General features: G+C 39.4%; 2 protein-coding genes and 1 long non-coding RNA gene across 5 annotated transcripts in view; 2 read left to right on the plus strand and 1 right to left on the minus strand.

Moving 5' to 3' along the window:
• The first annotated feature begins 1,386 nt into the window (after positions 1-1,386).
• Positions 1,387-11,254, plus strand: LOC122351844 (splicing factor 3B subunit 1). 3 transcript variants are annotated; one of them, XM_043249201.1, is made up of 25 exons: positions 1,387-1,527; positions 2,164-2,336; positions 2,439-2,540; positions 2,679-2,793; positions 4,680-4,759; positions 4,848-5,036; positions 5,150-5,387; positions 5,476-5,688; positions 5,787-5,908; positions 6,006-6,203; positions 6,724-6,825; positions 6,904-7,083; positions 7,161-7,247; positions 7,371-7,641; positions 7,738-7,883; positions 8,015-8,161; positions 8,247-8,372; positions 8,467-8,688; positions 8,773-8,955; positions 9,036-9,147; positions 9,505-9,625; positions 9,735-9,866; positions 9,951-10,223; positions 10,339-10,555; positions 10,679-11,254. In XM_043249201.1, exons 1-25 carry the CDS (start codon positions 1,500-1,502, stop codon positions 10,835-10,837), a joined length of 3,936 nt encoding a protein of 1,311 aa, XP_043105136.1. In that variant the 5' UTR covers positions 1,387-1,499; the 3' UTR covers positions 10,838-11,254. The 3 variants fall into 3 exon arrangements, with proteins under 3 accessions (XP_043105136.1, XP_043105138.1, XP_043105137.1); XM_043249203.1 differs by lacking the exons at positions 1,387-1,527; positions 2,164-2,336; positions 2,439-2,540 and adding an exon at positions 4,323-4,377 and having other exon boundaries at positions 2,730-2,793; XM_043249202.1 differs by lacking the exons at positions 1,387-1,527; positions 2,164-2,336; positions 2,439-2,540; positions 2,679-2,793 and adding an exon at positions 4,251-4,377.
• LOC122351847 lies at positions 10,932-12,951 on the minus strand. Its single transcript, XR_006251806.1, has 2 exons — positions 12,572-12,951; positions 10,932-11,579 (listed from the first exon to the last, which is right to left on the minus strand). It is a non-coding gene; the product is annotated as an uncharacterized LOC122351847 (long non-coding RNA).
• A 155-nt stretch (positions 12,952-13,106) lies between these two features.
• The window catches only part of LOC122351846 (serine/threonine-protein phosphatase 6 regulatory ankyrin repeat subunit B-like), a 22,186-nt gene continuing 9,598 nt past the window's right edge, over positions 13,107-25,694 (plus strand). The window contains 13 exon segments of the mRNA XM_043249204.1: positions 13,107-13,543; positions 20,085-20,168; positions 20,960-21,038; positions 21,321-21,391; positions 21,578-21,778; positions 22,502-22,589; positions 23,014-23,156; positions 23,257-23,469; positions 23,551-23,629; positions 23,720-23,834; positions 23,914-23,996; positions 25,014-25,077; positions 25,377-25,445. Coding sequence (XP_043105139.1) covers positions 13,517-13,543; positions 20,085-20,168; positions 20,960-21,038; positions 21,321-21,391; positions 21,578-21,778; positions 22,502-22,589; positions 23,014-23,156; positions 23,257-23,469; positions 23,551-23,629; positions 23,720-23,834; positions 23,914-23,996; positions 25,014-25,077; positions 25,377-25,445 — 1,316 coding nt within the window. The 5' untranslated portion in view covers positions 13,107-13,516.

Raw genomic sequence — 25,694 nt, forward strand, 5'->3', positions numbered from 1 at the left:
ATTTTGTTATTTCCTCTAAAAATCATTTGGCTGCACCTGAGTTTAAAGTGACATTCAATAAATGAATGTAACTAAAATCTGAATAAACATCAGCGTTACGCAGTTGATGAAAAGTTATAAAAAAAATTTTAAAAATTAAATAACAAAAGCCCTCAACAGATACACCTGATCAATTACATAATATCTTAACCTTGCCGCTGTCACTTATTATCTGGCAACCAGTTATGTGACTCCCTCCCACCCACTCCTAAAGTTAGTTTTTTTTTAACACAGTTATTTGAACACCTCGTGAGTTTTAATACATTGTTGGACGATAAATAAAGGCCTTATTGAGACAAAATTGTCATGTTGGCCTTAAATTCGCTCCTCTTGCAAGAGCGAAACTAACCGTCCAACTAACGAAAGCAGCTCGCGACTTACTTCACTTAATCACTTCGATCTTCACATGAGCGCACATAGACAGTGCGAAACATTAAACCGTCGTTAATTACCTCACTCCATTCCTGCCTGGTGTTTCACGACTGGCTGTGGACGGTAAGTTTCTGATACACTCCGCTACCGCTCTTCTCAAACACCGGGAGCCTCTCGCCATCTTCACTTCACCTCTCTTTCGCCTCCTCCCGTCGAGAACTCTTTTCCCGTCTCGAAGACCAGCCTTCTCGGAGACCCTCCCTAGAATCTCATTGGCCGAGGTTGTTCTCTATTGCCTCTGATTGGTTCATTCTTCTGTACGTCACGTTGTTTGCCGACTGACGTAAGTGTTTTAATTGTGAAGAGGGTTTGCGTGCGCAGAATTGTCACGGGATGCGAGATTGGGTTGCCCAGGCTGCGCGACCTACAGTGCATAGTTAGTAAAGGTTACAGCTAAATTTGTATGAGGACACAATGTAAAAGCGTTAATTAGTTTGAAAAAGATAAAATACGTTGAGAAAAAATGGTTTGGAGTAAATACTTTATTTAGTGATTGCATATGTCGCACCCTTATATATCTTTTTGTGAGGAAAAAAAAATATTTATATACACACACATACATAATTTTCTGTGGTAATGAATGCCATTCTTAATGCATATTATATCCAAAACTGTAGTTGGATCTCTGTGTTAATTCCTGTAAACATATCTATTTAAAACAATAAAGGGTATATGCTTTTGTCTAATCTTTCTGTGTGGAATGGCTTTTAGAAGGCAATAAAAAGAGGCGACATTCCGTGAAAGAACGCGTGGTCTTTGCTACATAAACATTCAATTATATTAAATAATTGAGTTAACTTGTATCTTGATCACTTCCACTTTATTATAGCTTCACTTCTCAAGCAGAGCGGGGGTATTACTACAAAGTGTTGACATTTGCCAGCTGTGCTCGACACCTAGTCCTTGTGCTCTGCGCATGCGCCTTGTTTGTGCCGCAGGGGACGCGCCTGCGCGTTCTCGTGAGCGCAGCGGAGTCGGATGTGCAGTCAAAGGCCTTCCGGTACTGAGGTTCACACAACAGAAGGAAAATGGCGCAGATCGCCAAAACACATGACGGTAAGTAAATTTTCCAAAGATTATTGAAGAATGTATCGAGTTTTTTTTGCCTATGTGTACTTTGCATCTGTGATGTCTGTTTTTTTGTCCTAAAAAGTGAAAATAGCGAGAAAACACAGGATTAGGCCGGTTTGAGGTGGTGAATAGAATATGGCGTCTGATCGCTGAATCAAACCTGGCCGTGGCGCACATGAGAAATATTCACAAATAGTTTATCTAGGGATTCGTTTAGTGGTTATAAGCAGTTATATGTAACATTAATTGAAGAAATGCGTATTAGTATATAGACAGTTTCTGTTTTTATCGCAGAGTTTCAATGTTAAAAATACGCTTGTTGAACGATTATATATGGAAACCAAAATGGCGTTGCAAACATGCACGCAAACACAGACCATATCTTTGTAATCTTTTGTAACATGTATAATGTTGTTTCTTTATGAAAATTCCAATTGAGTGGTTGTTTCAGTTTTCTTTTTTAATTAGTGGATCATGCCATTAATATTTTATTCTAAAACTGTAGCTGTGTGGGTGTGTAAATCTAACTTATGAGGCGTGTGTATGTGAGTTATTCACCTGTTAATAGATATTTTGAGTTACTTATCTCTGATGGTTATTTTTATTTTTTATTTTTTTTAGACATTGAGGCTCAGATCCTGGAAATCCAGGGGATGAAAGCTGCCCTGGTGGAGGGAGCAGAGCAGGGGGTTGGGCTCGATTCCACTGGATATTATGACCAAGAGATCTACGGAGGCAGCGATAGCCGCTTTGCTGGCTATGTGACATCGATTGCTGCCAATGAGCAGGAGGATGTAAGTGTTAGCATAATACTCTAAATACTTTTACAAGAGCCCATGTCAGCATGGGTAAGTTCTGCATGAAGGAATTTCTGAATCTGACCATTTTAATTTCAGGATGATGAGGAAGATTCGTCCACGAGTCTGCTTGGACAGAAGAAACCAGGATACCATGCACCGGTTGCAATACTCAATTCCATTCCTCAATCAGATGAGCAGGTAATTAACAGAAATTCCATCTTAAAGTTCTAAACTTTAATGAAGCTTAAATTTGTATGTGTTTTCCAAATGCATTTGTTTGTAAGGATATAAAAGGTAGCTGTCATCACACAATATTCTTTTTCGCCCCTCCTGCAGTACGATCCCTTTGCTGAACACCGACCACAGAAGATTTCAGACCGTGAGGATGAGTACAAGAAACGCAGACAAAAGATGATCATCTCCCCAGAGCGTCACGACCCATTTGCTGATGGTAAATTTTACACTACTATTCTACTGTTTGTTTTATTTGTCCATGCCGATCAGTATTTACTCTTCTCGTGACGTTCCTGTCCAGACCATTTTTGGTTAACCCTTCGAACACCACCCAACAACTTGCTCCCTGGATTCAACTGACCTGTAAGATACAAATCTTTTAATGGGATGTGCTGAGAGCCAGTTATTCCTTGATTCAGAGATGTAAATGAGTTGGGCAGCAAAGGTTTTGGGAGACAGTTGGTTGGGTGGTGTCATTTGTCCCAACAGAACATAGGTTGCAGGTAGGTGTGTTGTTCGAAGGGTTAATGTACTTTGTGTGTGAAACAGAGAATACGATAGTCAGACACCTCAAACAGACACTCTTTCTTTTCTTTTTTTTTAGTTTAATAATGCCAGAGGTTGCAGTGCACTTTGTGCAATTACTGTCAGTTTTCTTTTCACTTTCGTCTTGTTCTATATTATACGCAACATTTATCCAATGGCATGTTGGCTAGACACCCAAGATGTGTCAAAGTAATATTTTCAAAAGGAGTGGAACTCTTAATAATCCTGATCCACCTTTTAACACACTTTACAATTTACTGTGCATATGGTTTAGTCTGTTACAAATTGTATCGACGGAGATATTGAACATCTAATAAAAAAATTTCCAGCCATTTTAGTTTCTTTAAACCTATGGCCTGTGGGTGCTCATACTGGTACAAATTAGCAAGGAGTTTAGGAACTTCAGAATATGTTGCAACAGGCTGCACACACTCAAACTGCACCAGATCGGGTCAGGTTATGGGAAGGAATTGATTCTGGATCAAACAAAAGATCTTGCATGTAGTCCCTGACAGAGGAAGCTTTACGAAACTGTTGTGTAAATATATTTCTATTTTATAATCATAAAATAGAAATATATCTATTTGAAGAATCTGTGTACCAAGATTCCACAGGCCCATACTAACTGTCCTTAATTTCTCTCCTACAGCAGTACTGCTATGCCAGTCCTGTCTGCACTCTCTTAAGGGTGCAGCAACTCGTCCTGTGTAGGTTATGGTCAACAAAAAGCAGCGTGTTTATCAGATAAATCAAGACCGTAGTTGGTAGTTTTGCTCTGGTGTCAGACCAGAGGGTCTTTCAGGGGAATCTACCATGGTTTCACTAAACGTTTTTTTTCTGTTGTTCTTTTACTGTTATGAAGTTATTTATTTATTTTTTTAAGCCTCATCAAGGACAATTTTCTCTTCAACTTCATGTCCTCCCTTCTCATTTTAACTTTTCATTCCAATCCATTGTAGATATTTTTTTCAAATTAAAACATATGCACAAGTATGCACGTGCATTGCAAGTACTTAATTTTTCAGATTTAAATGTAGTTTTTAAAGAGTTTATTAGAAATTCCCCAAAGTGTTCAGTGTCTCTGGCTGCAACACATTTAGTACCATAAATGATAAAAAAAAAAAAAANTGGTATGCTATTGTGTGTGTGAGTTCAAACCCTTTTCCAAAGTGTTACTAATGGTAAAGAGAAATTTTCTAGGCTTCTTTTCTGCCGGTTGAAGTCTGACTGCAGAGGGACCCTTGGCACTGAAAGTGTACGTATTCTGGAGAGCGCAGCCCAGGACCCTGCATCAGTGATGGCTATATCCTCTCCTTATCTCCTCTTAAAAGCAACAGAAACCTCTTTGTACCTGCCTGTTCTTAATGTATGACTGTATACTAAGAGTGCTTAGCTTTTATTGTCTAGGGTTGTTTTGTGTTATGAGAGGATAGTAATTTAAACATTTAAGGCCATCTATTCAGGGACAGTTGACTGTAGTGCTTTGTGTGTGTAAATGCTGGTATTGAGACTTACTTGGCTGACCGTCTCGCATTTTGTTGGTGCTCTTTCGCATAGGGGGCAAAACGCCGGATCCCAAGATGCAGGTCAGGACATACATGGATGTTATGAAGGAGCAGCATCTGTCCAAAGAAGAGGTAAATAACATTGACTTCTAGTGAAACTGTAAGAAGTAAAAAAGTTAAATTAAGAGATCTGACAAAATATTCAATGTGTTTTCTCCAGAGAGAGATCAGGCTGCAGATGGTAGAGAAAGCAAAGTCTGGAGAGCTGAAAGCAGTGAACGGCTCTGCTGCATCTCAGGCTGCTGGGGCCAAACGCAAACGACGCTGGGACCAGACAGCTGACCAAACCCCCAGTAATACCACACCCAGAAAAGTGTCCAGCTGGGACCAGGCAGATGCGGGTCCCGAAGTGAGTCGATGTTTTAGCGCTGCAGCGAATGATTATTTTTAATATTTATTTGATTTTGATTTGACTTTAAAAAATTAAGTTAATATCGCTAATCCTTTTGTTCTTTAACTCAGACACCAGGACACACACCTTCCAACAGTCGCTGGGATGAGACACCCGGGCGCCCCAAAGGTAGCGAGACCCCGGGAGCTACTCCAAGCACCCGTATGTGGGAACCCACACCAAGCCACACCCCAGCTGGAGCCGCAACACCAGGTCGAGACACTCCTGGACACGCCACTCCTGGCCACGGAGGGGCTACTTCCAGTGTGCGCAAGAACCGCTGGGATGAAACACCAAAGACAGAGAGAGGTCTTATATTTTGTCCAGTTTGTGGTGCATTCACTAACAAGATTTTTATTGCACAGTGATTGAAAAATCTTTATTTTGTGTGTTTCAGAGACACCTGGTCATGGCAGTGGCTGGGCTGAGACTCCACGTACAGACAGAGGAGATGAGTCAGTGGGTGAGACGCCCACCCCAGGTGCTAGCAAGAGGAAGTCAAGATGGGATGAGACACCAGCCAGTCAGATGGGCTCTTCAACTCCTCTGCTCACCCCTGGAAAAACCCCTCTGGGCACACCTGCTATGAATATGGCCACACCCACTCCAGGTACTGGACTGGTAGTGTTGCTTTTTTCCATTGTTGTTAAAAGTGAATGTGTTTTGGGGGATTTGTAGAAGTTGCTGTAAAATTTTCAATGTTTGCAGGTCACCTGATGAGCATGACTCCAGAACAGCTGCAGGCTTGGCGCTGGGAGCGAGAGATTGACGAGAGGAATCGTCCACTGACTGATGAGGAGCTTGATGCCATGTTTCCAGAAGGATACAAAGTACATAACTTTATCTACAGAATACCATTACTTTCTGTCAGAAAATGAATTGATAATTTGCTGTTGCTAACTGTTTTTCACCTGTCACTTTTCCTAGGTACTGCCACCACCAGCAGGCTATGTACCCATCCGTACCCCAGCACGTAAATTAGCTGCCACCCCCACCCCCATCGGAGGCATGACAGGCTTCCACATGCAAACAGAGGACCGATCTATGAAACAAGTCAACGATCAACCCTCTGGAAACCTGCCCTTCCTCAAGCCAGATGACATTCAGTACTTTGATAAACTGTTGGTAGGTCCCATGTACACCAGGAAAATCAGATTTTCTTGATGCCGTTTTATAAGTTTTTTTTTATTTATTTTTTTTTTGCCCAATGCATTTTTAGCATCCCAAGTCTCGCCTCATTTACCTTTTATTAATCCTGTCCTCCTCACCTTCACCCACTTCACTTTCTGTTATAGCCCTGTTGTCCTGTCAAAATGTACAACAAAAGAGACAACCCAGATTGTGACTTGTTCTGTATTTAAGCTATGACCTTTCAATGTGCAGGTGTTACTGTTAGGGCGCTCTATTAATGGTAGCTAGGTTATTGTTAAACAATGGTAATAATTATTAAAGCTCACCTTCACCTGTCACCGTTGTTCTGGTTCAGAGATATGGCGTGGTTGATAGGATGGCATTATTGTTGTTGTTGTTGTTGTTGTTATTATTATGAGAAACAGTAGTATTGTGTGAATAAAACTAACAAAACATTTTCATTGTTATACAAGTATGATTATAACTTGACCAATTATTCAATCTTTGTTTGCAGGTCGAAGTTGATGAGTCCACCCTCAGTCCAGAAGAACAGAAGGAGCGCAAGATCATGAAGCTTCTCTTAAAGATCAAGAATGGGACACCTCCCATGAGAAAGGTTGGTATGCTCTCTCATGCTTGATGGACTGTAACACAATCTTGTAATGGGGATCTCTAACTAGCTCTCTCCTTTCAGGCTGCCCTCCGTCAAATCACAGACAAAGCCAGGGAGTTTGGTGCAGGACCACTCTTTAACCAGATCCTACCATTGCTGATGTCTCCTACACTGGAGGACCAGGAGCGTCATCTCTTGGTTAAAGTCATTGATCGTATCCTCTACAAACTTGATGACTTGGTTCGACCATATGTCCACAAGGTAAGTCTGCATTGCATCTACGCGTTCATTTTAATATTTGCATGGAGAAATGCATTAACCTTTCATGTGTCTTACAGATTCTTGTGGTCATTGAACCCTTGCTGATTGATGAAGATTACTACGCTAGAGTAGAGGGTAGAGAGATCATCTCCAACTTGGCAAAAGTAAGATGATTGCCTGTAAACAATAAATGGCATATTTGGTCAATAACAGCATCCAAGCAGTTGTTTAATAGATCTTTTAAATTATGCAGGCCTTAAATTAAATTTGTATTTCTTCATTAACAGGCTGCTGGTCTGGCCACTATGATCTCCACCATGAGGCCTGATATTGACAACATGGACGAGTATGTGAGAAACACAACAGCTCGTGCTTTCGCTGTTGTAGCATCTGCCCTCGGCATTCCATCTCTCCTGCCTTTCCTCAAGGCTGTTTGCAAGAGCAAGAAATCCTGGCAGGCTCGTCACACGGGTATCAAGATCGTACAGCAGATCGCTATTCTCATGGGCTGTGCTATCCTGCCCCATCTCCGCAGCTTGGTGGAGATTATTGAGCATGGTTAGTATGGCATTGTGATCTCCATCTCATCTCAAAGTCTTTTAAATTTGTCTGTTATATTGGACAGTCTCAAACTGCTTTTTGTTTTTTCTTCAGGTCTCGTGGATGAGCAGCAGAAAGTGCGAACCATTAGTGCTCTGGCTATCGCTGCCCTGGCTGAAGCTGCTACACCATATGGTATCGAGTCCTTTGATTCTGTACTAAAACCTCTCTGGAAAGGTATCAGGCAACACAGAGGCAAGGTGAGCATGCGTCTGGGCAATGGAATATTGAAGTAGTTTATTTGTAACGTTTGTGCTCTTTTTGGGCCATAACTCAAAAGATTGTCAAATTTTTAGTAAACACATTTTTAACAATGTATGTGTGGTCTTAGGGTCTTGCTGCCTTCTTGAAAGCCATTGGATACTTGATTCCTCTTATGGATGCTGAATATGCCAACTATTACACCAGAGAAGTGATGCTTATCCTTATTCGAGAGTTCCAGTCACCTGATGAGGAAATGAAGAAGATTGTCCTCAAGGTGCATTAAAAAAAACTATTCAGAAGTAAAAATGTAATCTTTCTAAAACATTTTTAACTAAACGTTTTTTTCTTTTACATTTCAGGTGGTGAAGCAGTGCTGTGGCACAGATGGTGTGGAAGCCAATTACATTAAAACAGAGATTTTGCCCCCCTTTTTCAAACATTTCTGGCAGCACCGAATGGCATTGGATAGGCGCAACTACAGACAGGTATGTGAGATCATCGCCTAATTAGAAGTTGCGTTAAACATGAATAATATGCATGTAATCTCATGGGTTGTTTTTTTTTTTGCATGCTTAACAGTTAGTGGACACTACAGTGGAGCTGGCCAATAAGGTCGGGGCAGCTGAGATTATTTCCCGCATCGTGGATGATTTAAAGGATGAAGCTGAGCAGTACAGAAAAATGGTCATGGAGACTATTGAGAAAATTATGGGAAACCTTGGTGCCGCTGACATCGATCACAAACTGGAGGAGCAGCTTATTGATGGAATCCTGTACGCTTTTCAGGAACAGACCACTGAAGTGAGTTATAAACTCTGCTGCATATTAAGTATCCTACTGCTGTCATGCGATCATCTTGCATCATAATCTTGTCTGTGTCTCCAGGACTCTGTGATGCTAAATGGCTTCGGTACGGTGGTAAATGCTCTGGGTAAGAGAGTAAAACCGTACTTGCCTCAGATCTGCGGTACAGTGCTGTGGCGTCTCAACAACAAATCCGCCAAAGTCCGTCAACAGGCTGCTGACCTGATTTCTCGCACAGCGGTGGTCATGAAGACATGCCAGGAGGTAAGGGGTGCATTTTGGTCATTTATGGACTGTTACAAAAAAATAATGCTTATATGTCGCTCCTTTATATTTCTGTTTAGGAAAAGCTGATGGGCCATTTGGGTGTGGTGTTATACGAGTATCTGGGAGAAGAATACCCAGAAGTGCTGGGTAGCATTCTTGGAGCCCTTAAAGCTATTGTCAATGTTATTGGTGAGTGTTCAAGGTGCTTCAGTATTAGTGTTTGCTATTGCATATAAGCCCAAACTCTCATGCATAAAACCAAAGGTTTTTTTTTGTTTTTTTTTACCTTCATTTTGTTTGTACAAGCATAAACACTTGCCCAGAGTAGCAAAAAAAAATATTTGAAGGGCCAAATCACTTAACTGAAGTTTTTTTTTTTTTTTTTTTTCTTGCACTGTCAAACGATTAATTGCTTCTGAAATTTGTTTATAAATACATGAATCAAAATAAGTTAATTTACATAATTTGTGCTCTGTGTAAATAAAAAAAATTGTATATGTTTGTACTAAACAATTCTAAATAATTGTGTAAATGTCCCGTTGGCAGGTATGCACAAGATGACACCACCTATCAAAGACTTGCTTCCACGATTGACTCCCATCTTAAAGAACAGACATGAGAAGGTGCAGGAGAACTGCATTGATCTAGTGGGCAGAATCGCTGATAGGTCAGTTCTACAGTTCCTTGCAGAATTTTGAGCTACTATTTTTTTTTTATTTTTTTTTTTTTAAATATTTTGATAATGCCTCCTAAACACATCATTGTGTCCTTTGCAGGGGTGCAGAGTATGTGTCTGCCAGGGAATGGATGCGCATCTGTTTTGAATTGCTGGAGTTGTTGAAAGCCCACAAGAAGGCCATTCGCAGAGCTACTGTCAATACTTTCGGCTACATCGCCAAGGCCATTGGGTAAAATGCAGTTCTTCTCAGTAATGCTGAATGTGTCAGAGGTTTCAAAATGTAGATTTATCATTTCTGTTCTTAAATCTCTAGTCCTCACGATGTGCTGGCCACGCTGCTCAACAATCTGAAGGTTCAGGAGCGTCAGAACCGTGTGTGCACAACGGTAGCCATTGCTATCGTGGCTGAGACGTGTTCGCCATTCACCGTGCTTCCTGCGTTGATGAACGAATACCGTGTTCCTGAACTTAATGTTCAGAATGGTGTCCTAAAGTCTTTGTCCTTCCTGTTCGAGTACATTGGTGAAATGGGTAAAGATTATATCTATGCGGTCACACCTTTGTTGGAGGATGCTCTGATGGACAGGTAAGCTGGGAAAATAATTACTGCTTTTCGTAATTGAGTATCTTAAATTAACGTAAAACATACAGATTGTTTTTAGTAGGCCTCTATAACTTCCTGTATTTGCTCTCTATTGCAGGGATCTTGTACACAGGCAGACTGCCAGTGCTGTGGTGCAGCATATGTCTCTGGGAGTGTATGGCTTTGGCTGTGAAGATTCTCTCAATCATTTGCTCAACTATGTTTGGCCAAATGTCTTTGAAACGTCTCCTCACGTCATCCAGGCTGTCATGGGGGCCCTAGAGGGTCTGCGGGTAGCAATCGGGCCCTGCCGGATGCTGCAGTACTGCTTGCAGGTACTTTTTACTCTTCCAGCATGGAATCTACCTTTTTTTTGATGTAATGTTTTTTTTTTCCATTGACTTGTAAAGATCTAATGACCCAATGTTTTGTTTTTTTTCCCCCGTTCTTCTCAATAGGGGTTGTTCCATCCTGCTCGTAAAGTGCGTGACGTGTACTGGAAGATCTACAACTCCATCTACATTGGCTCCCAGGATGCACTGATCGCACATTATCCGCTTGTCTACAATGATGAGAAGAACTCGTATGTTCGCTATGAGCTGGAGTACTTCCTGTGAATATAACTACCCTTACATGTGCACTCTCTCTTTTCTCCTATATCTGTCTAATTCATGGTTTATAGGACTTGGTCCACTTTTTTTTTATGTTCCCTGGTAGGTTACAACCAGTACCACAGATTCTGCGGTCTAAAATTTATTTCTTATTAAAGAACAGAAAAATGTCGAAAAAAAGAATGTTAAACGTGATGCTTTTAGGTCTTTGGATTAGACTTTTCTGTTTTTACAGCGTGGCACCATGCACAGTGACAGTAAAGATAGTAGCAGAGTTTCTGAGGAATGTGATTTATCTTCAGTAAATCTTTTAACTAGAGACTTGTGTCCTGATCTGTCAAGTCCACTCTCTTGCTCAGTCACACATCTGTTCTTATAATGTTGCTTAGTTTGGCTGAATAAACATTTGTGTATTAAAAGTCATTGGTGATCTGTCATTTGTTTTGTTTAGCACAACCAAAGTTAACCCTGATTTAATAATTGTCATGTTAAAAAAAAAATGTAAAATTGAATCAAATCAGTTTGGGCTACAGTGTGAACGAAGACGTTTTAATGTAGCAATATTTCTGAGTATTTACCTGTAGTACAATGCAGGTTAAACCGAAGGAAGATTCTTGAGTTAAATGCATCCATATATGAGATTTTGTTTGCTCATTTCCCACATTCTGCTTAGATGCAACACGGAAGATGTAAAGGGAAGATTGTCCTTTGATTTTGCACCATCATGAGGGTCCTGGAGTTTCTCAGTCTGAAACAATAAGGCCATACGTTCAGACAATTTATCATTTTAACATCCACCCTTTCAGATAATATCAGCTTTTTTTTTTTTTCATGAAATCGTGGACTATTGTGGACTGCTCTGTATGCTTGTGCTGCTCTTGACTGAAAATATTCTCTTGAACGTTTTGCTTTGTCAGTGGTCCTTGGCTAAGTTTAAATACCGTACTTATTTGCATCAAGAGCTAAAGCTTTTACCCTAGAAAACTACATTTTCTGCTATCTCCTGGAATGTGTTTGAACTGACTTTGAACCTCTGTTTTCCTTAAATATTTGTGTACGTCCTTTTATAGTATGTAGTCCTCTTGTAAACGGTGCATATGCAACAGCCACTTCCCGTGGTCTCCTCCTGACCCATCAGCTCAAAATCTCATGCCTTTTTAAATATAGCTTGTGTATCAATCAGACACACACAAGTTAGGTGGTGTCATCCAGCAAAGGACAAACAAACACTGATATTTGCTTCCAGGGACATTGTGGTCAATTTCCTGTTTTCCATTTCTTTAAGAATGTAGAGCTGTCATTTATTAACTGCACAGACAATGAGACAAATATAGAACAGCAGCAAATAAACCAAAAAACGGGTAAATCTTAAAATCGCATTGTAGTGGCAAAAAGCAATCTTCCATCTAAACCTAGGGTTCAACATGAATGATCACTAAATAACTTTGACAGTTATAAACTCTACAATGCTTCCTGACCTTAACACCTATTTTATCTGGTTTTAATAATCGATAGGAAATTGAATTTCAAGTAGCATCTTACAGATTTTAAGTATAATTCAAGTATTTTGCTTGATAGTGTTGCTGGGCAGTATATTACACATTATATCTTCTGAACATGCAAAGCGAATCATTTTTGACGTTACTAATTAATGTATTATTTCAATTGCAAAAGAAAACTACACACAGCCCGAAGGATGTGATACTGTATTCTACGAGTAATCAGAGAGGTTTAGCTTACTGAATCGTTTTAGCGAATCGGTTATCTCAGGCGGTTCGGTTCATAAAACGATTCACGTATTGAAGTCATGCTCGCTGTGACCGAATCGTTAAACAGAAGAGATTCGTTAGAGTGCTTCATTCGTGCGTCCGTCTAGCGAGGGCATCAGTGAGGCGGTGATGACGGCTCTTCGGAAGAACTGACAATCCTGTGCATCAGATACAGAGGGGAACCGAAATTACGAATCCTACTATGGAGTTGCACAAGCTCATGAATATTAATTAGGTTGCGATGACGCTCCTTCTTTATCTCCTCGAAGTGTCCAGTCACGCGTCCTAATTTATATTCATGAAACGTTAGTTAATTCATAAGTCCGCGGTAGGAATCGTTCATTGGTCATCACAACAGCGCCCACTCTGACAGCTTCTGTCTTTCGGCCAATCTGTTAAAAAGTCGAGTACCTTATTATTATTCATAAGCCACGCCTTCGCCATAGTAGGATCGCGAAATCAGCGAGGGGGGAAGCGTACAAAAAACGCTGACTTCCTGTATTTTCCTATAACGAATGAATACATTACGCAGAACATAAGCGAGAGGGATATAATATCTGAAAACGGTATCGCTGTGGATGCCACTGCTGTAAATGCGGATTGTTTACAGCAGCCCTCGCATCCTTTCCTCCCTCCCCTTTTCCTCTTTCCCGGAGCGCCGGAGCGCTGGTGGCGAGGCAGCGGCTAAAGCAGCCGCCGCTGACCGAAGATAGCGCCTGCAGAGCCGGCCACGGCCGACACATCACCCCGGGCCCCTGGAGGGTGCGATCCGGAGCAAAGCAGGAAGCAAGCTTTTGATGCCACATCATTGTGCAGCATCGTTCTTCCGTGAAGAAAAGCGCACAGCCACTTCTGGATTTTATTAATCTTCACCTCCAGGTCTTTTCAGGAGTTTGGATGTGCAGTTTCACATGATATGGCTGTTCTTAAACTAGTCGACCAGGTAATTGCACACTTTTTTTTTAATGCATGTTTTTGTTTTTGCGAAATGATCAGTTTATTTGGAGGATGGTATGCTGTTTGGATGAAATTGAGGAATTGGCACAATGTTACGTTAAATGCCATTTTCAATGAATGCACAAAATACGTGATGCTCCATATATGGTTGCAACTGAAACTGCATGATGTATGTGCAGCATATGTATCGCATATTAAACATTCATTACAGCACATGCAAGTGTGTTTAATATGCTCGTGCCTGTTTTGGCTGTCACGCATTTTCCTTAAACGACACCATATATCTTGTTGGAAGATCTCTCGTTTTCTTTTCGGTCAGAAACAGCTACTTGTGCAATTTGTTCAAGGCGTGAATCTGATTATACTTTGGAAATGATTTATAAGTAGGTCTTATAATTAATATTACGTGTTTCACCCACACCGGTGTAAGAATGCCTTTTATATTACAGTGAGATAAAGTAGTGTAACAAAGTGATTGTTGTTATCATTTATTGCATAGTTGGTGTAAGGAAAACGATCTGCTTTCATCTAGAAAGAACAAACTTCCTGCTCTCTCTTGGAGTGTGCATGATGCTGATGTTGAAATGGCTCCTAAATCTAATCCGCACACCATTACAAGTTTTGAAGAGAAAACATACCAAATTCATATCATTATCAGCACACCTAGTCAGATTTATGTTTTAACTGACTAGCATAATTTGCATACCAACATATGGTTGAGCTCCACCCAGTTAAAACTCAGATAGCCAAGTTCCTTTTCTCACAGACATCATTGTTGTTCACTTATTTGAAACTTTTTTTTATGACAGTGACAATAATTTAGTTTCGCACTAGCTTTTGTGCTTGCAATGTAGTTTTTCTAGTTAGTAAAAGATTGAATATGTTGCGATTTTTTTTTTTTTTTATGTTTCTGCTTACTTCACAAACTTGAAATGATACGTTACATCTTTTGATACTTGTCACTTCCACTAATAATTAGTTTAGTTTTCATTTTTTCAGTAGAGGAGACACGTATTTCCCTAATGGTCATGTGATGCACTCGTATCTAGACACAATTGCAAATGTTCTAGGAAGTTGTCCTTGCAACAAGTAACTCAATGTCTATCAGGGACCCAGTGGACAATGTCAGGGTCGAATTGTATTTTTTTTTTTTTTTTACAGCTGTGAGACTGTAGAGACTAAAAAGGTCTTTACTAAATCTTTGCACACTACATGGTTGAAGCAATGTTTTTTGTTCAAACAAGTGCAGCCATTGACAGCTTTATGTTGTTGATTGCCACAGTAAATGCCAACACGTCCCTAAATTTGTGTACAGTAAATGCATTTGTAAAAAGGGCAGTAGATTCCAGAGGCCTTAGTGTGCAGCTCATATCTTAAATAGAGCATTTAATTTTTTTTTCATAGAAAATGTGTTTATGCAAATGCACTTAAGATATTAAGTGTATCAAGTACATTTAATTTAAGTCATTTTTTACATTCATCGAACTGAGTAATTTTCCTAAAGACATCTTCAAAATGTCATTAAATTCAGTAATGTTAAATATTTAGTTTTTCTCATAATTTATTCTTTGTCCTAAAATTTTTCTAAAATAAAAAAATTGTAAAAGAACATTCTCAGAAATGCTGTTATTAAATTAGTAATTAAAGTAAATAATTATTAAAAAATTAAGTATTAAGTATTTCATAAATACTTTTTAAACAATTAATTTTAGTAAAATGATGATATAAGGCCAATTATTTAATTTTAGAGAGAAAACTATTCATTTATTTTGCAGTTATAATAATATGAAATGGTATATTTTCCTTTCACAAGAAATATACTTAAAAATATACAGCTGCCTCTAGTGAGGTCCCTCACAAGGGGGATCCCATTTGGGCGTCCTTAGGAGAAAGTTTAACATTAATATTTAGTGGTGGGACTACTGTTCTAAGTACTTTGTGCTTCAGGTATACCACAACAATTTATTGAAGTAAGTGGATTTTTCTCTGTCGTGACAGGATTTGAAAAATTGGATAACACTTTAACACATAGCCTATTTAGAAAATTTAAAATTCATTAATTTAGCAGACACTTTGTCCAAAGCAGCCTACAAATGAGGAACATCACATGCTGTTGTAAACAGTTTGTATTTTAACATTGATCCTGACGCAGTTTCTTGCCCCTTAAAAGTGCATTAATGTAAACGCGTGTCTTCTTTGTTTTTATAGACCAAGGCAAAAGTTGAAATTATTTTCGGTGTGGTATTTAACGCCATGCCCCAAAAAGTTTTTCTTGCATTAAACCCAGGATATTTATTTAGCAGAAGTTAATATGTGACACTAAGTGTTCTGAGTGCGGTAATGTTTACGGTCATTTTGGTCTTGTGTACAGTTTGATTTCCATACTTTGCCCCAAAGAGGAAAGAACAGGAAGTTGTTGAATCTCAACATTCCCCTCTCATGCTTTTTCGTAGTCTCAGAGGGTTACATGACACAAGTTCAGAGCAGCCGAGAGGGAGGAAATAGAGGATAGTGTGTTTACGGCGTATACACCAGCATCGTAAAGCTTAAGAAAGCAATGTTAAGATTATTTCATTTTATATGAGTTATTGACGACACACATCTTCACCAAACGCAACATAAACGTTGAATCAGATTATTTGCAGGATGTAAATCATGCAGAATTGTGACGTGAAAGCAATAGATCTTTGTTTTGATGGAAGTAGATCTCAATGTGAATTTGCAGTGGGATGTTTTTAGTTTCTGCAGTCTGTAGTTTCACCTGAAGATCAAAAAAAATAAATACAAATAAAACCTATAATGCACAAATTTCCATTTCATGCTCACTTTAAACATCCGGGGGAAAATGCTGTCACAAGGAACTAGATTTCAATTTCGCAGTTCATTTATTGTGCGACATCAGCAGTTCCTCATTTTAGACCCATGATTCTTAAGGAGTCGGTCTGCTTTGTTTTGAAGAGTCTGCGGTGCTACAGTTGTCAAAAGTGTAGAAAACCCAGTCTTCATTGGCTAGGAAGAAAGTTTGGCTCACTTCTATTGGCCGTAGTGATAGACAAGGGGACGGGGAGTTGGGGGGAGGAGGTCGTGTAGCCTAATGCATGTCAACAATGGCTTCAGTGTTTGAGAGTTTGGCTTTGGCATGGAGCGGCACTGGGAGGTCGGGGAATGTCCTCATTTGTGATGAGCTGCGTTCTGATCCTTGCTTGTGCCAGCGCTCAGCAATCTCGTCCCCGAGCTTTGCGGTGCCGTAACACAGACAGCACTGTTGTCACCAGCTGTTGTGTTCTCTTTCCAGTGAGAGATGAGCCGTGTGGCTGTGCCTGCGGTCAAGACAGAGGCAATATCTTATAGTCGAGAGAATTCAACATTGTGTCCTCATAGATTCAGTTCTCTCATAAAAGAGCTCAATAAGGATGGCCCGGTGCCATTGTGAGAGAGTTTAGGGACATTTCTATGATCTTGTGCGTGTGTGTGATTTTTATTTGCCTTGCAAATGTAAACATTTGGTTGTCCAGTAATTTATTGAATGTTGTTGTTGTTCTGCTGATTTAAAGTATGTCACCAAGAGAAGAAATCGTGGGGGTTCACTGGTGAACTAATTATCAAAAATAATTTTTATATGAAAACCTCTAAGAAAGTATAATAGCTCAGAATGTGCTCAGGAGATGTTTCACATTGGACTTGTTTTATCTCAAATGTCTTGAGAAAAATAAAAGGAAACAAGTGAACTGAGACACACTGTAGATGTAGTAAATGTAGTAAAAGATTTTGCAACAAGTTTGTCACGCAAATTCTCACCAACAGAAAGCTGCTTTGTTTAAAAGTGTTTCATACAACACTACACTGCTGACGGTGGCGTCACAATCCACAGAAATAGCTCTCTAATGAAGCACCTGAAGCATTCAGAACAAAAAAATAGATATATTTTTACATTGCTTGGTAAACTGGTAAACAATTTTGCTTAATTTTGCTAAAATGTTTGAGGTCGTATTCAAACATGTGACAAATTAATCTTTATTTGCAAAATTTGTCTTGACAACATTTTATGAATCTCTAGTAGATGATTTTTGTCATATCAGTCGACATTGATCATGATAAATGTCAAGTCTGAAAGTGCCCATATTATGCCATTTTTAAGGCTTATAATATTCTTTTGGGAGTCTCATGCAATAGGTTTACATGCATGCAAAGTAAAAAAAAATGCTTTTGTTTTCTCAAAACACGCATTTAATAACCTCATTTTCCATTTCTCAAAAGATTTGTTCGAAGCAGGTCTAAGAAGCCTCTCTGAAGCCCTCTTTTCCATGTGCCTACTTTTTGCTGATTGGTCAAATTGCTCAGTCTGTTCTTATTGGTCTACTGCATACAACGCTTCATAAATAGGCCCATTGCCGTAGTTTTGAACGCACAATGGAAATATGAGCATCAATTACTTATACTTACAGTTTGTGGTTCAGTGAAGCCGCTGGTCCAAATAAACTGCTCACTCAAGCATGTTTCAAAAGCAAGCATTTTGTGTATCTCGTGATAAACTCCCTGAGATTAGAGAAGCAAAATTATGTATTTATGAGCGGGGTCAAGTTGTTCGCGGCCGACCAATGTAGAAAATGGGCGGAAATTTCACACATGATGTGAATGGAAGTGGGATTTGAATTAGTAAAGACTCATTTAGGGAGTTGATTCTTTATTTGGGGAGAGAATAACTTTATTTATTTATGTAATACATCAATTATATTCACATACAGCATTATTACACACTTTATGAAAGGCAAATATGGAAATGGCATAATAGGGCTCTTTAACAAAATGCATTTCTTAATTTTTTTGCATGTTCTAATGTGTGATATTAATTTGAGATAATAGTTTGAACTACAAAGAAATAAACAGTCCCTGCGACACGGTTCGAATGACTTGCACTATTTCGTTCTGCTGTTGGCGCATAAACATCAGCCCATATCGTACATTTATCGACAAAGTTTCCATTAGCTCTCTTTTTAATTTCATTGCTGTATAGTGGAAACAACTGAGATTATACGAGGTCTCATTTATTATAAGATGTTGTTTTTTCAGAAAGCTAAGTTACTTGAAATGACTAACAAAAAATGAATGATGGCTTGTGGCAAATTGGCACAGCAGAGATCTTTTTTATGGATGATGAAATGAGTTTGAAGTGAGTGGGTGTGAGATGGCCTGTTTCTGCTGCTGAAAATAGAGCAGATCTCAACAACACATCTCCTGTTGTCTCTACACAGAGAGTTTGTTTGTATGTGTGCGTATTAAAGAGAAAGTCATAGTGAAAGAAGCTATTCTTAGAAACATATTTGGAAATGACAGAAAAATGTATTCATGGTTTTCAGAAAACATAAACCTTTCTTCACAAAAAAGCCATAATGTGACTTTATTACAGCTGTAAATTCATATAGGGTTTACAAAGTACGCTGATATACCTGTTAGACGTTAAAAGTCCATCCCCAATTACAATCTCTGTCTTTACTGTTGAACCATGTGTGTTCATTTGCATGTTGGCCTGCCTGCATGTGTTCTGTTGTATAGCGGAAGTGAAAATGCTTTCCACGCTTCCTCTGTGTCGCTTCTGAGAAGGTGAAAAAGAGCAACAGGAAGTGAGATGTGGGGGTTACTGCAGATAGAGACACTGGAAGTTTAGATGCAGCCAAGTTTGGCTCAAACCACCTCGGTGTTGTTATGCTTCTCTAATCCCACGCATGTGTCGGATTATCGTGGTTTTCAATGCGCTGCCATGTAAATATATGAAGCTTGGCACTTGAATTTCGGAAAATAGCTGGCAAAATACAGTTTATAAATATATTTGGCATTAGTTGAGTGATCAGTTGCTGCATAAACGAGGACTGAAGATGATAATTACATAGAGGAAACATGACTTTAATGACCACAGTGTGTGGTATATGCAAACTGCAAAGCTTCCTTGGGGCTCTTTGGGCCTCGATTTGGCCTCCCTCTAATGACGCCATTTCATGGAAATGGTGAAGGCTGTGTGGTTTTGCAGCTTGGTTGTCTGATTTGTTGAGAAACTGATTCAATGACAAAATTATATCCAAAGATACAGGACAAGGTTTATGTAATCAGCACAAGGATAATGTAGATTCTTGTAATGATGATGAAAATGTGGTGCTTGCCTGTGCATAATTTGCCACCACAGTGCTATGGTTGCCAGTACGTTGGTGTATAGTTGCAAAAGTGTTCTGGGTGGTTTTAGTGTGTTCCTATGCGGTTGCTATTGTGTTCATCTGTGGTTTCTTGGGTGTTCTGGGTGGGTGCTAGCATTTGGGATTTGTTCAGATCTGTTACCCTAAAGGTGCAGTACCATTAGAGAAAAAAGGTCTATCTGTAGTGTAGCAATGTATGAAACTCAACCCCAAACCACCAAAGTATATTTACCAACCTGAACTACAAAATGACAATGAAAAATCAGTTTATTTAAGTTTGAGCAGTAGCATCACTGATGCTTCATGCTTTTATTCTTTAAAATAATCTCTTATTTTTCACAGCCACCCCTCGTCCAAGCCATCTTTAATGGAGACCCCGATGAGATTCGTGTGCTCATATGTAAATCAGAAGACGTCAATGCACTGGTATGGAGTTTCTTTTATTCTTCTTCTCACACGACTATATCTCATCTCTTTGTTTCCTGCAGCACAACAGTTGAGGAATCCCATGAACGAAAGCCAGAGATTTATATTCATTTGTCTCAGTAAATGCAACAGGACACAAAACAGTTTTCAGGGCCATTCTTCTTCCAGAATATTTATTTATTCAACTTGTCTCACTGTGTCCGCCCTAATGGCTCCAGCAAGAATTAGCTGTCTGTCTGAATGCTTTATGTAGAGCCGCTGGTCAAAGTCATAATTTCAGGCTGCATGTGCAAACAGGTCCAGACAATGGACACGTTGAGATGTCACCATCGCAACTGTGTGTGTGAGCACATTAGTACACACTGACATGCTCTTTTGTTGTGAATCACTGGCAATGATGGACAATCAGCATATTGCATTCAGAAGTGACCAATTCTCTGACCAATTCCTTTGCAATCCAAAGTGGGACTTTTTTTGATTAAAAATAATGAAATCTGTTGTAAAAACCACATTAAATGGTTTGACAGACACAATTGTCTTTGAAAGTGTTGATGTAGCCTATTTCCTGTTAAAACAGGAAGTTGGGGTGAGACACATCAAAGGGCTCATCCTTTTTTTTTTTATCAGCCAACAGCCTTTTTTTATACTACAGTTGTCAAATTAACATTTGTTACAAGCATATAGATGCGGCAAAGCTAATAGACATGATTTAATTTAATTTTTAACAGTGTTTCCATTCTCTCTGTCCATGTGTCTGACTCTGACAGCTGTTTTTTTTTATTTTCTCTCAGGATGCTGAGAAGCGAGCTCCTCTTCATGCAGCAGCCTTCCTCGGAGATGCTGAGATCACAGAGCTCCTCATTGTGTCAGGTAGAACTGCTCTCTTTTTCTCCCCTTTCCCACCTCCCTACCTTTACGGCATCTCATATAAAATATATGCACGCCCAAAACCCAGTATAATTAACCCAAAAATAAGTATTACAATTTATGCATGTCATTCCAAATCCATGTGTTTTTTTAATATGTCATGGAATGTAAAGGTTGATTTTAAATGATGACAGAATTTTAATTTTTCAGGTGTACTACCCCTTTACAACTACACACATAGCCCTAGATTTATTAAGGTTTTTATTGTTTGATGTTTCTTCATAGGGGCGCGGGTCAATGCCAAAGACAACATGTGGTTGACTCCACTCCACAGGGCAGTGGCATCACGTAGCGAGGTAGGATTAGTTGTTAAACACGCATTCGCTTTTGAACAATACAGATGTTGTGTAGCGTTTTCACACAGCAGGATGCCTTTAAAACTATGCTAATTTTATGCGGCAGCTCCTGTCTGATTATAATAGGATTTTTCCAACGCTGGATATACGTAATATAGTTAATCGTTTTGTTTTGTACACATCTAGGAGGCCGTTCGCGTGTTGATCCGTCATTCTGCTGACGTTAACGCACGGGATAAGAACTGGCAGACTCCGTTGCATGTTGCTGCCGCCAACAAGGCCCTGCGCTGCGCAGAGGTCATCATCCCGCTCCTGAGCAGCGTCAATGTTTCAGATCGCGGGGGACGCACCGCCCTGCACCACGCTGCCCTTAATGGGCACACAGAGGTACTGCAAGTTCAAACCAAACTTTTTTACTTGCCACATACATCAGTACTGCAGAACCCCACACGTGACAAATAAATAAAAAGTTAATTATTACTATTTATTAATGCGTTTCATTAAATTATAACCACACATTAAAAATTTATTTGTAAGTTTTAGTAAATCGTGGCTACATTGTCCTAATTCATTGTCGGGTTTTCATTAAAAAAAAAAAAAAGGGAATAAATTANAGAAATAAGGGAACACAGTCATTATTTGTGGGAATAATTTTTTCATTTGTTTTCATAATTACAATAAAAAAGAGGGTGAATAATAATTGTGGCCACAGTTATGGTTATAGCAACTACTATGTATAAAGCAAGAGAACAAATTCTTGATTCTTAGGAGTGCATTGTTATGTCGTGGCTTCAATAAATGTGTTTTTGTGTTTGCGCCAATCATATTATATTTCACTGCTGTTTAGTGCAATAAGTGCTGCAGTTTCGAAGACTGAGACCTGCATTGTCAACCTTGAAATTTGCAGAATGCAGAATGGTTTAAAAAGTCATTATATAAACTGTGACAAACACGAAGCACACAATAAGAGCTTCAGGAGACCTATAATTACTGACGCAATATTGACTCATGCTTTACTGCTTATTGAGATGAATACAAGCTTTTTCTCCTCTATTTCTCCATCTTTTTTTCCATTATTACTGTTATTCACGTTCCACTTTCTCTCTTTAGATGGTTAGCCTTCTTCTGGCCAAGGGTGCCAATATCAATGCCTTTGACAAGAAAGACTGCCGTGCACTGCACTGGGCGGCATATATGGGTAAGGGAACAATCCTATAAAAACTGTGACCGGTGTGCCTTTTTCCAATGAAACACAAAAGGAGTTGTTCACCCTGCTTCCATTTCAATACAAATAAAAATAGGACATAAATCAAATTAGCCCATGCTAATTTGAATGTAAGATATGTATAATCTGCTTGAGATTTGCAAAAAACACTGCTTTAAGACCTGTTCACAACAAGCACAATAACTATAAAGATAACAATAAAGATATAATTCTAAAAATTTTTCTCAAAATATTTTTTTCACTCAAAAGTATCATATGGCTTATTCTAAGACTTATGTTAAGTCATATATAATAGTTTTATAGTGCTTTTTGAGTCATAAGGGTTTGAGGGAGAGTAACTAACAGAATTTTAATTTTGTGAACTGGTGTTTATGAGCTTTTCTTTATACTTTTGCAGGTCACTTAGATGTAGTGTGTTTACTGGTGAGTCAAGGGGCTGAGATCAGCTCCAAGGACAAAAGAGGATACACACCTCTACATGCTGCTGCTTCCAACGGTCAGATTGCTGTGGTGAAACACTTGCTCAGTCTGGCTGTAGAGGTACCCAGGATGCAAATAGATACATATAATGAAGTGAACATGAACATGAACATGAACATCTAGTTTGAGCTCAATATTATATTATATGCTTTACTCTTAGATAGATGAAGCCAATGCCTTTGGGAACACCGCGCTGCATGTGGCCTGCTTTAATGGACAAGATGCAGTAGTCAGTGAGCTGATCGATTACGGTGCTAATGTCAGTCAGCCGAATAACAAGGGCTTCACACCTCTGCACTTCGCTGCAGCTTCCACTCACGGTGCCCTGTGTCTGGAGTTCCTGGTCAACAGCGGAGCTGATGTCAATGTCCAAGTATGTCTATCTAGAACAAAACATTGACAGACAGTGGAAATTTTGATTTGTGTTACTAATAATTTTCTGATGTTTCCTCAGAGTCGCGATGGGAAAAGCCCTCTTCATCTGACAGCAGTTCATGGACGATTCACACGCTCTCAGACGCTCATCCAAAACGGTAAAGCTGTTTTTAGATTGCTAAAAGTCTACAGTTAGCCTGTGACTGATTTGCATGTACTTTGAGTACAAATGTGTGTTTCTGATACAGGTGGAGAGATTGACTGTGTTGATAAGGATGGAAACACTCCCCTTCATGTTGCTGCTCGATACGGACATGAACTTTTAATAAACACTCTAATCACAAGCGGAGCTGACTGCACCAGGTTTGACTCTGTCTTTGGATCCTTATTAAAAATCTTGGTAAATCATCATTTCTCTGATATGCTCTTTCTTTCTCTGCAGAAGAGGAATACATGGCATGTTTCCTTTACATCTGGCCGCTCTGAATGCTCATGCCGACTGCTGCCGAAAGCTTCTTTCCTCAGGTACCAGCTTCTCCACCGAATCAAGCTACAGTCGCACTACCTTAATGAAACAAATCATGCTGAGCCGAAACTTTTAAATGGTAGTTTATGTTTAAATTATTTTCTGACTTGTAGAGACAATTGGATCACAAATCACACCGGTTGTAGGGTACTTTGGGCTCTCATTGCTCCAGTTTCCTTAGAAAAGCTTTCACATCCACACTGAGTAATTTGACGTGACATGTTGTGTAAATCAACAGTTCCTGACCTTACTGAGTCTCTTGTGTCTAAATGGGAGAAAATCCCTGCAGCCATGTTCCATCATCTAGTAAAAAACCTTCCCGGAAATCTGGAAGTTGTTACGACAACAACAGAAAAACATGGTTTTGAAATAAAATAGTCAGTATGCACTTGGTATGGTCCGCATACTTGACATACCCTTAAAGTTTATGAGACTCGGACAACTATCTCTTTAAAAACGACTATTTCAAAAATGACTGCTTATATTTGAAGGAAGCTTTTCCATCCACTCTTACTTCTGTAATTAGTTTAACTTTATTTATAGATCTTCTGTCTCTGAATTGATGAGCATGAATTATCCTCATGTCTCTTTGCTTAGGTCTGGCATGCCCTTATCTTTCCGCTTTCTTCACTCTGATTCTTGATTGTGGGTTTGTTTTATTAGAATGTATATAGATGCTATATCTGTACTTTTACATTGTTTTTCATTTGTGTTTTCACATTTGTTAGCGACGTGTTTGTCTTGTCTATCCTAAGTGCACTGTCTTTGTTTATCCTGAACTAACATCCTTTCTCTCTGTCTCTCTTTCTCTCATACTGTCTCTTTTTTGGACTCCTGTCCCCCCCCGTGTCATTCTTTCCCCTCCTGCGGTCTGACACTGTGGCTGTCTGCGTTTGGGTGTGGGGGCACTTTCCTCTTCCATGCATTGCATCCTTTCTTCCCATACTTCCATTCCTCTACAGGACGGAGGTATAGCATAATGTGCCCTCTCAGTAATGACTCGGTCCTGTCTGCAGGCTTCCAAATCGATACTCCAGACAACCTGGGGAGGACGTGTCTGCATGCCGCAGCTGCAGGCGGGTGAGTCAAGTCTGTCTTGCAGATCTGGATTTTGCCTGTTGGGTGGCATGAAAAATATGTGCTGGTGTTTGCTTAACTTTTAAAAAAGAATAGAATTCTATAAAATCAAAGCAAAAAATATATAAATACCTTGTGGTGTATACACAAATAAAATAAGCAACACAGCACAAAAACTAACGTCTGGCTTATGACTACCTTGTTGTCTACTGTTCAGACAAATGCCGTTGTTGTCAGAGCTGTTGTCTGTCCGCATACCAGCTTATGGCAAGATATTTTTTGTCTCTCAATCTCTCTGTCAGTAATGTGGAGTGTGTGAAGCTATTACTCAGCAGTGGAGCTGATCATAACCGCAGAGACAAACATGGAAGGTGAGTTTTTGGGAAACGCAAGACCTGTACGTCAGGATAATCGTCCAGAACTTTGACATTGACAGTATACACATCTGTTCTATTTAGTTCATTCACAATCAGTGGGTGAATTTTCTTGAAATTCGCAATTTTTCTTCAAATCAAATCAAATTAAAATGTATTTATAAAACACTGTGAAAACAACACGATCACTGTGCTGTAAAAAGCTTGCTAAAAAACATAAATATAAGAAAAAAATATAAAAAGTGG

This window comes from Puntigrus tetrazona, chromosome 9 (genome assembly GCF_018831695.1).
Source record: "Puntigrus tetrazona isolate hp1 chromosome 9, ASM1883169v1, whole genome shotgun sequence".
Classification (NCBI taxonomy): Eukaryota; Metazoa; Chordata; class Actinopteri; order Cypriniformes; family Cyprinidae; genus Puntigrus; species Puntigrus tetrazona.

Bases quoted from the DNA above. Each gene is read 5' to 3' on its own strand.
- LOC122351844 (XM_043249201.1), top strand. From the start codon at position 1,500: ATGGCGCAGATCGCCAAAACACATGACG. The intron at 7,084-7,160 runs GTAAGTCTGCAT...TGTGTCTTACAG, and splicing joins TTCGACCATATGTCCACAAG to ATTCTTGTGGTCATTGAACC. The intron at 8,373-8,466 runs GTATGTGAGATC...CATGCTTAACAG, and splicing joins ATAGGCGCAACTACAGACAG to TTAGTGGACACTACAGTGGA.